The sequence below is a fragment of the Echinops telfairi genome, unplaced genomic scaffold (assembly GCF_000313985.2).
Source record: "Echinops telfairi isolate 266 unplaced genomic scaffold, ASM31398v2 ScPeMD7_5868;HRSCAF=6743_1, whole genome shotgun sequence".
In the NCBI taxonomy this organism is placed as follows: Eukaryota; Metazoa; Chordata; class Mammalia; order Afrosoricida; family Tenrecidae; genus Echinops; species Echinops telfairi.
In genome coordinates this window covers 10,248,543-10,259,293 of record NW_022109768.1, presented here as the reverse complement: position 1 = coordinate 10,259,293, position 10,751 = coordinate 10,248,543, and the positions used below count along the sequence as shown (strand labels likewise).

Genomic DNA, 10,751 nt, shown 5'->3' with positions numbered 1-10,751 from the left:
AGGGAGACACTTGACGAGATGACTTGACGCCGTGGGTGGACCAGTGGGCGCAAACGGAACAATTGTGCGAATGGCTAAAGATGGGCGGTGCCACTGCGTGGGCGATAACCCCCCACCTCCCCCCGAGAATTCTGAGCGCTCTGGTATATAGTGTGCTAAAACAGCAGCACCCTCAGCGAGCTCCGATCGTGTTCCTTTTACATGCTCTTTTGCTTTTCAGAATAAGAAGCCCGAAGGGACAAGATCGGGCCATCTCCCCGTGAACACACTAAATTAAACAAACTGATGCGTTGTTCTAGTGGGGAGTGGGGCGGGGGCGGGAGTGAGTCCCCGTTGCTACTTTTCTGATTTTTCTTGCACATTCCGCGTTCATAAATTTCTCCCTCACAATCCACACCCTCCCCCCATGATTATACTGTGTCCGTGGAGCAAAATCTATAAAGATGACCTTTTTAGACGCTCAAAAACTAGTCACCATAATATTCTGCCTTGGCTCTGCCTTGACTTCGGCAAGGCCAGCCGAGTCCCTCAGAGGCTACTCCTTTGAGTGGACTTTTTCTCATGGGTGGGTGGGAAGGCGCCCTAACGAGGCTGAAACGTGTGTCCCTGAGAGAACTGTGCTGGCAGAGACATGCTTAAATATGTTTGTTTGCGAGAACCCAGGCATTTATGAACTGGAGCCCCAGTAAGAATATGTTTTACTTACCCATATGTGTGTGTGTGTGTGTGTGTGTGTGTGTGTGTGTTTAAAATTGGTTGCTACTGTTTAAACATCACTTGATTTCTCAGTGGTGGCTGCAAGATGAGAAGACATGGCCCCACAGGGCCTACCTTCCCACATGACACAAATCTGCTGGGCCTTTGCTGCTGGGGGCACATGGCATATTTGGCTTCCTCTTAACCTCCCTTTACTGTGTCTCTCTCCCAGTCGGCTTTCTTAGCTTATATTGCTGCCTACACGCATTTACGCTTGTAAAGTGTGCTTCATGAGTATTTTCACTTGGTATTTAACAGTTCTTTTTTGTATTCAACTAGTTCTTGATGGAACCTTTTGGCTCATGTTTAAGGAATGCTATATATATTTCTATAATACAGTGTTGAAAAAAAAAGCTCCTTTATCAAATGCGATTTGGACGTAATCCCAGTGAAAAACTATATTATTTCAGAACAGGAAATCGTACAGCCACAAGAAGCAGGCTAATAGTCTGTAATGGCATTAAAAACAAATGCAGGAAGAAAGAATTACCTAAGTCTTAATGTTAAAAACAAAACACAGGAGCATTTCTGTAATACCAAACCCTGTATGAATGAGTGAGTGTATTTCTACTCTGGAGTGGTGGGTGTTTTATTTTTTTCCTGGACTAAATTCTTTCTTCGCAGCGCCTTGGTCCACTATTTTCTTACATTCCCAACGTCGCCCACATGTTAGTTTACATACCTTCCTACTGCTGAGTTCACTGAGCGCTTTGACTGCTGATTTCAGCAGCACTGTTGCTTCCTTTGTCTCGCATTTTGATCCGATGAAACCACATAAATGAGTAAACATGGTTTCCCTAATCCCAGTGAGTACTAAGGGAGCCCTGGGGGGCCTAGTGCTTACTGGTTGGGCTGCCTACCCACAGTGCCAGCAGTTCAAAACCACCAGCTGCTCCATGGAAGAAAGATGAGGCTTTCTACTCCTAACAAGTCTCAGAAACCTTTAAGTTGGCATCGACTGGATGGCACTGAGTTAGTTTGATTTTAGTTTGGCAAGTTCTAGTTTTAAAGAAAGTTAATATATATATATATATATATATCTCGTGAATATGTATTTGTGTTTTATATATAACACTTATAAACATACTTATGTTATATCTAATATTCACATTATATATATTTACTATATCTTGTTGATAGATACCAAACCATGACACTTTTTCCTCTTTTCTTTCAGACATGAGAACCCTCATGTTCACATGCACAGTCACACAGTCATAAGTAGCCAGGACTAGAATCTCATCCTGAAGCAAAGGCAATGCCTATTTTGTAGCAACAACATTTTCAAATAGTGGTGCTTCTTAGATAATGGCCACATGCTTATTTTAGCTAACTTTATGTTAGTCATTAAAATAGTTGGTAAAGAACATAATAATGCAAAACAAAAAACATCATAACCACAAACATGAATACGTTAGACTTGTAAAAGTACTTAGAACTTAAAAAAACACCTTAAAGAGAGGATGGGTCTCGTGCTATATGTTTGCTGTAGAAAATGGGAAACGGGGAAGGCAGTGTTTGTTTTCAGGAGGAGATGGAGGGGTAGAGAGACGTGATGTTGATGGAATCGTTTTGACAGTGAGAGGAATCTAGCTGGTTCTCCCTGGTTTGAGGGAGTGTTTATACTGAATCTACTAAGTTGGCAAGCAGTATCGGGGAGATAGTTCATCTTCTTGGCATTGAAAAATTTGGCTGCTTGTTTTCTCAAAAAGCGTTTACACTGGAAGGCATGTGAAATGCTAATTCTAGAAAGTACCTGAGAAATGTTAGTCATCTTCACCAGTGAGGCAGTGCAAATATGTCAGTATTGTTTTAGACCCTGTTCGCCTGCGGACACATTTTCCAAATCGCATGATAAGTCCTGGTGAGGTGGAGAGAATGGAACCTCTTTCTGGTGAGAGGATCTTCCGCCCTAGTCTTATGTGACCACTCCAAACACAGTGCCCTCGCGTCCAGGCTGACTCATAGCGACCCTAACGGACAGGGTAGAACTGCCCCTCGGGATTCCCAGGCTGGAACTGATCACCGAGAAGAAAGCCCCGTCTTTCTCCTGTGGAGTCGCTGGTGGTTTTGAACCATCGACCTTGCACTTAGCAGCCCTATGTGTAACCACTATGCCATCACGGTTCCTATATGACCACGAAGGCAAGACCAGTTTTTCCCAAGGCGTTGTTTTTCCCAACTGTGATGTTGAGGACGATGACTTTTATCTAGAACAGACGTTTTTATTCAGTTTTGAATGAATTCCATTCCTGTGCCAGAATCCACAGTGAGCTTGCTTTCTTCGGCTTTATGTTCTACTTAGTATGGTTTTTTTTTTTTTATATATGTGAGGGATAAGTGACATAACATTAATTCTTAACGCTGATATGAATGAAGAGTTGAAAAATACTATTGGCTTGGGAAAAAGTCCATTAAAGGAAAAAAGGGAAAGAAAAGTGAGCCTATAATCATAATGGTGTCTTGATGATTAATAAGACTGGCCAGGGCGCAGATATGTTTTTCAGTAACTTCGTCCCCTCAGTGGTACTTTGTTTTATTTTCAGATACTTTTTCATATGAGCTTTCCAGTGGGTTAACTCTGTGCATGCATGCCCCTCCCATCAGTTTAATTCTTCTTGTCTGTTTTCTTATTTGTAGGAAGAAAAGAAGAAGTTTGACAAAGAGACGGAGAAGAACTATAGCCTAATTGATAAACATTTGAATTTATCGGCAAAAAAGAAAGATTCACATTTACAAGAGGTATCTTTTTTCTTTTAATTCGCATCTAAAATTTTAATGAGCAGGCCATCTATCTCTCTTTTTAAAAATATGATTTTCTTTAGAACCTTTCCATCTAGGATTATGTAGAGATGGGGGTGGGGAATGACAGGTATCGCCGTACATTCAGAAAAAAGCTTCTAAAAAACCCCCCACCAAACCCCACAAAACCACAAACAAACAAACGCCTTCGGTGGAACAAGACAAAATTATTAACACATATTACAGCAATTAATTGAGCTTCCATTCATGTTAGTAGAAGTTTTACTTTGGAGGATTCTGCCCCCCGCCCCCCAAAACAGTCATTTTAACCAGCATTACTTAGGAATAGATATATTAGATTGGGCAATATGAAGCCATTAACTGGCTTTCAGATTTCCTGAAGAAAGACATTGAATGGAATAAGCTCATATGCAATTTTGCTTGTATGGGAAGGCATCTTTAATTTTAACATTAACAATTCAGGAAGTTCAGCTTTGTTAGAAAGTGATGCTGTCTTCTTGTACTTGTATGATGGCTCAACTATTTTGGGGGTAGGAGGAGGTGGCTAAGATGTAGGAAAAAGATTTATGTTATCACCCATTTTTCTTTTCTAAATTCCTTGCCACTTTTTTTGTTGTTGTTTGTTTTCAATCCATCTCACACTTGCATGCCCAATTGTTAATAATCCAGAATATATGCTGTCATGGAAAGAATGCTGTATGTAGTCATAAGGGTCTTAGACCATACAAAAGTACAGTTTTTCTCATTTAATTCTTTTTATGCACCTAAGTAATCTGGGCTTCAGGCACTTCTATTAATGTCTACTTATTATGACACCATCAGAATGACACCAAGCATTGACTCTGTAAGCACAGGATCATTTAAGTGTCAACTATTGAGTTACAGAGAGAGAAAGTGTGTGTGTGTGTACATGTGTGCAGGCATGCATTCTTGTTCTGATATTTTCCACTGGTCACATTCTGTTTTTCCTCTCAAACCTCTGACTGACATTTGGATGGTGATTAGCAGATTACAAAAGAGAACGAGCTTTCTGACCACTGCGTCCTCACCACTTCGTAGTTAGACAGAGCGCCACGTTCTCCACGCTCCGTGTTATGTTAGAGAGCCACGTGTCTGTCCATCAGCCCGCGTCACCCACCCTCTGTTAGCTGTGGAATGACAGCGGTTGTTTTTATTGGTCCTCATTCTTTGTGCCAGCAATTTTCTGCCTCTCTTCTCTCTTACCTCTATTCAGGTATCCTGGGGAGAATTTCCATCTCTACGTCTTTGACTGACTACGTATTTCATTTTAAATTGCTCAGGCATAAGTCCTTTACCATGGCCGATTCTCCTGCCCTTCTGGCTCAAGACGCAGGCCCTGTCTCTAACACGGATTACTTTACAGGCCTCTGAATTGGTCTCCCTGTGCCACCCTTATCTTTATGCAGTGTATGCTCAGCACCCCAACCAGTGATGCTACATGCCCACCCTCTTTTCCAAACAACCCTTAAAGGCCATCTCCAGAAGCTCGCAGGATCCCCTGTGATCTGGGTGCAGCTGACCCACCCCTCTGGCCACACTGGCTGGACTGAGAGAAGCCCCTCCTTGCTCAGGGCCTTGGCATTTCTTCTTCCTTCTGCCAAGGCCCATGCCCCGCACTCCAGAAGCTTCTGGCCTCTGCTCAAGGGGTACCTATTAAAGACGTTTCACCTGACCATTGTATTTAGAATATCTCCCGTACTCAGCTTCGTTTCTTTTCCCACACTCTTAACAATACTTTGGCATCCTGTTTATTTACTTTTTATGATGTGGTTGTATTTCATTGGCAGTAACAACACATTTTTGTACTTAGTACTCTGTTCTCAGTGCCTGGAGCAGTGCCTGCCAGAGAACAGATACTCAGTAAATACTTTGAAATGAACAAGGAGGAAGATATTTAGATAGTAGTCCAGAGCTTGGGCGATTTCAACAATCCCCCAAGATCAGGATTAGACAAAGCACTCTGAAAGATGCGCAGTTTGAGTTATGTTCCAATGCCAGGGTTTTCCCTGTTTTGTCCTCTGTTTTTCACAAGTATACAAACTCTCACTTAAAGAAGTCTTCTACTTTCATTATGAAGGATGTTCAGAAGCAAGGGCTGTTTTTTAAAGAGGATAAGTTAGATCGGGCCCCCAATTACTTTGCCAGTGCTCAATGCAATCTTCAGTGACTGGAGTTGATGTGCTCACTAAAGGGTGTGGAGCATGGTCTCGAACAGAGGCCCAGAGGCTTGTCTAATCATCCTGTCCTCTTGTTTTAAGTGAGATTCGTAGGGAAAACATTGTGGCACCAGCTAGGCCGGCTAATTTGGTAATTCCATTAGATCTGTAGCTTCATCCCTGTACTGTTTAGACCCAGTAGTTTCTTTCCAACTATGCTTCTAAATTCTCTTCATTACTTAAACTACGACAACTATTTGATTTTTGAGAAAACTCTATATCTGTTGATTTTTAAAGTGCACCACCCCAGTAACCATATTTTAGTAGAAAATGATTAGAGAAGTGTGCCTTTTTAATGACTTCATATTAAGCTAATCTGTTTAATAATACATATGGTCGCAAGAAATGGACAGAATTTAGATGGTTATCAAACACAAATTTTATGTCTGTCAAAGATAACTGACTGACTTCAGCTTGGTATAGCGGTGACCTTTTGACTCAAGCCAGACTATAGGAAATCATTGGAGTGTGGACGTCTGTGGTATTATTGTGAGACAGAGTTCCTGACAACACCAGGGATTTCTGGGGATTGGGTTGTGTCGCGCAAAAATGAGGAGATCATCCTTAACTCACCATGTCTGTGCACTTTATTAACTACTCATCAACAGAATTACACTGTTTTAGGGAGAATTATTCCCTTTGAACTGCTGGAGGCTGAATTGTTAAAGTAGTTCGTGGAATCAAATATATCAAGATTTTGAGGTGGGCTAGGCAGAAGTTTTTATTTTAATGTAACACCTATATTATTATATCTAAGTATTAGTTTACTTAAAGAAGCATCACAAATAACAATGAATAAGTACGAGGAAGAAGAAAATGTCCTGGAATTGAGTGTTGATATAATTTTACAAGTCTTCTTGATTATGATTGAATTATTGAATTGTATGACATGTGTATGAAGCACTAATAAAACCATTAAAACAAAATGTTGAGTGCTTACAAAAAGGCATGTTATTAAGTATTAGATACGTACTTTTTAAATTAAAAGGAGCCAGATATTTAGTATAACTATTAAGTACTTTTTAAATTAAAACGAGCCAGATGAGGGAAAACATTACGGTGCATCATCAGAACGCTTCCTGGATGAGACTCCTCCCCCTGCGCTGCCTGTTAGGAACTGGGCGCTGCCCTCTCAGTTCTGTGCAGGTGAGAAGGTCAGCTGGAAGGGGCTTCAGAAGGGCCTCTGACCCGCTGGGGCCCGTACCCGCCCCTGGGGCAGACTGTGGGAGGGTTCGAGCGGCTGTAAGCCTTGGGCCTCCTTGAAGAGCCGGCTCTTGAGTGGTCAGCTGCTGCCGTCACTCACTGATGGCGGATGCCTGGGACTTCGCAGCCTGTGCTCTGGCCCTCTCTCAGACAAGGAGTCCTGGAGGCACCCGGGGTGCCGCAGACTCGGCCGTTCACTGAGAGCTGGGGTTGGGAGCCCCCAGCTGCTCCGTGGGAGAAGCATGAGTGGTCTGCGCTCATACAAAGGCTCTCCCAGGAAGCTCTGTGGGCAGTTCTGCGCTGTCACATAGATCACTGTATGTTGCAAACCCAGCCGCTTGCTCAAGTAGTCTTCGGTCTCAGAAGATCTGTTAATTGAAATGATACTTCTGCGATTCCTCCACCCCACCACCAATAATTGCTCTGTCTCTTGTGTGTGCATGCACACACACACACACACACACACACACACACACACACGCACACACACACAGCCATCAGCTGCCTTCTAACGCATACCTATATAAATTACTTGCCTTGGCAACATTTTTCATGTTTCTGCTATGTCTGTAGCAGCAGTTCCTGGTATATATGTGATTCTGATTTTATGTATGTGGTTCAGACTGTCGTGTATGGGATTTTCACTAAAGCAAGCTTTGCAGACTGGTCTGCAGTCCATTGAGGTTAAGTTCTGTCCTCTAGAGCAAGACTTGGCAAATGAACTCTGAAGGTCAGATAGCAGATAGGTTTTTGTTGCAACTATTCAGTTCCTCTATTGTATCAATCCGGAAAGTAGTTTCCTAGACTTACGTGGTCCACCATCCCCTTGTAAGACAAATGGCTCAGCACCTCCCTGGCAATGAACAAACACGGTACCACAGCTCATCCTCCAGGACAACAGGTGGGCAGCTGCTTTTGCAGCCCCCCTGGTCGTCACAGTGCTCCCCAGGGGATGGTGTCCTCCACTTTGGAAGGTGCTGCCTAAGCTGTGTTCCAATACAAACTTATTTACAAAGAGCAGGCCGTTGGACTAAATTTGGTCCCCGCGCTGTTGTTTGCCAAGCCCTAAAATAAAGGCTCACTTCTCACCCTCTCCAGTTTGACTTAGCTGCGTTATTTTAACACAGGCAGACATCCAAGTGGAGCAAAACCGGCAACACTTTTATGAGCTGTCTCTGGAATATGTGTGTAAACTTCAGGAAATCCAAGAAAGAAAGAAGTTTGAGTTCGTGGAACCTGTGAGTATCCGAGCAAGTCGACCTGCCATTAGATGCCTGTGATAGAATGGAAATGGTCTCCTCCCTACGCCCAAGGGTGGGCCCTAAACTTGAGGCAAGGCACCGTGAGTTACAAAGGGTGGACACAAGCAGCCATGGGCCAGAGAAATTGCCGCCTCTAATCCACAGGCCCTCGGCTTGTTTCTCAGCATCAGACATGCTGCCCACCACCCTAGCTGGAGCACCACTCCTGAAGCAAAATGAAACGAGCTCTCTGGAACAGATTGTATTAGAACGCGAATGAGGCTTTTGGGGATAAACTTAAGTCTACTCAAGTTTCTTTCTCTATAAAGCAGACAAATCATTTGACTCTGGTACTTTACATAATTACCGGTACCATACTCTTTTGAACCACTTGTAATGCTTGTTGCAACTTACATTGTTGAGAAGTCTCGTGTGTAACATTTGAAATAGCTACTCTGGTAATAATATCTATTTTGGAAATACATGACTTTTATTCATATTTATATGGCTATGGGCTTATAGTATAGTATAGTTAGTATAGTCAACGTATAGACTATTTCATACTGTAGACTATTTTGTACTGTGGGCCTGTTGTGGACAAAGAAATGGGGAAACACTGCAGTACATGACTCCCAAGGTTAATTTTTAACCTCACTATAGACTTTTCTGGGGTATAATATTTGTAACATTTTATTTAAATACTAATAAGACCTTTTCTGTGCATGACTTTGAGAAATTAAAGAACAAAGTAATGATTAAAATAGAAAATTTAACATCTACGGCTCTGCGGGTTCTAAACTTTCTCAAAGCATATTTTTATGGGAAATAATAACAGCTTACGTTTATGTAGTATTTCTAACAGCACATTTTCTTAAAGTGTTTTACTGTGCTTGCTCCTTTAATCCGTACAACTTAATGGGGAGATATTTTTATTTCATCTAGCAAATAATGAAATTAGAGAGGGAAGGCAGGTGGGGGAGTGAGGGGGGAGAAATGGGGAGCTGATATCAGGGGCTTAAGCGGGAAGAGAATGCTTTGAAAATGATGATGGCGGCATATGTATAAAAGTGCTTGACACATTGGAGGAATGTATGGATTGTGGTATGAGATGTAAGAGCCCCCAATAAAAGTATTAAAAAAAATGGAAATGAGAGGAACTTTCAGTTTGCTGCCCAGGGTCCTGTAAGAAGTCATAAGAAGTTGGGAATGGACCTCTGCCTGGCATCTGCTAGCTGGGCCCCACATTGCTAACCATTATCCTATACTGCACCCCAGTGGTGTGTCTGTGGAAAACAATGTTTAAAATTGTTGAATGATCTCTCACTGCTCTTTGGCACCTGCCCTCACGTGGAGCCCAGGGTAAGTAGGGGCTCAGTCAGCCTTGCCCGAGCGAGGCCTCTGCTGTACATTCCAAAGAAAACGGATTTCATTTTTCCCAAATCTCTTTTGTTCATTTCAGATTTGCTTTACACGTGGGGCAGAGAAGCTGCCGTCTAATTACAGGGGCAGTTTGGGCTAATTACAGCCCTTCCTCTCCTCCTGTCTGCCTCTGGGGAAGGCGCTGCATTCCCCGAACCTGCAGAACTTTAGAGATGTTGCGAGGCTGCTCTGGAGCCTGCAGATTTACAGAGGGTGTGGTGTCACTTGGCCCTGAGATTTTCATAAATGAAGATAGAGATTCGCTCGACTGCAGTGAACAAAAGCATGATTCCGAATGCCATTTCTGCTGGATAGCATCGTGTACAATGATGCTCTGGTATTGAAAGGAGAAGCAATCCCGTCTTCTTTGGTTTCTGTAATGGACAATTTGTAAATGCTGGGCCATTAGACTTAAGTGCCTCTTTTGTAATTACTTTACTTCCGGAGATGAGGGGTTTGAAATACTTGACTGTTGGTCTTTGGCCCTTTCTCTTTCAGCCCCCTGAGATTCTCCCGTGTTAATGTCACCCTTTCTCCTTTGCCTTAGATGCTGTCCTTTTTTCAGGGAATGTTTACTTTCTATCATCAGGGCCATGAACTTGCCAAAGACTTCAATCACTACAAAATGGAGCTACAGATCAACATTCAGAATGTAAGGAAATGAAAACTTTCTGGCATAGACAGTTGCATGTTTCTGTTCATTTGATGTATAAAAAGATTTAAACTAAGAAGGCTAAATTGCTGAATGATTATTGGTGTTGAGAAATTGAGGCTACGTCGCCACCTTCTGGCCAGTTCTTGGTGTAACAAACTCGTCTCCAGGTGGTGGAGGCTCGGGGAATTCTGCCACCTGGTGGTGGTCTTTCTGGGATCGTCTGCAGATGTTGATTAATGTAAGCCAATATGAAAAGAGAAACGAGCACTATACTTTAGGTTTAAGACAATTAAATAACGATTGAAATTTTTACCCTGTTAACTGTTCATCGTATTTTGATTTTGATTTCCTGTTGTATTGACTTGTAGGCAAGTGGAATTTCTTCCCTACATGTGAGGCACATTTTCGGAAGTACTAGATGTACACAGTTGCGATTGTTTTTATTACTTTCCTTTAGAAAATAAATGACTTTTGCGA

At 42.4% G+C, this 10,751-nt stretch overlaps 1 protein-coding gene across 1 annotated transcript in view; it reads left to right on the top strand.

Moving 5' to 3' along the window:
* Nucleotides 1–10,751, top strand: part of ARHGAP10 (Rho GTPase activating protein 10) — a 275,523-nt gene that overhangs the window by 41,370 nt on the left and 223,402 nt on the right. The window contains exons 3-5 of the mRNA XM_030887201.2: nucleotides 3,397–3,498; nucleotides 8,087–8,197; nucleotides 10,167–10,271. Of these exons, the coding sequence (XP_030743061.2) occupies nucleotides 3,397–3,498; nucleotides 8,087–8,197; nucleotides 10,167–10,271 (318 nt within the window). The remainder of the gene's footprint in view (nucleotides 1–3,396; nucleotides 3,499–8,086; nucleotides 8,198–10,166; nucleotides 10,272–10,751) is intronic.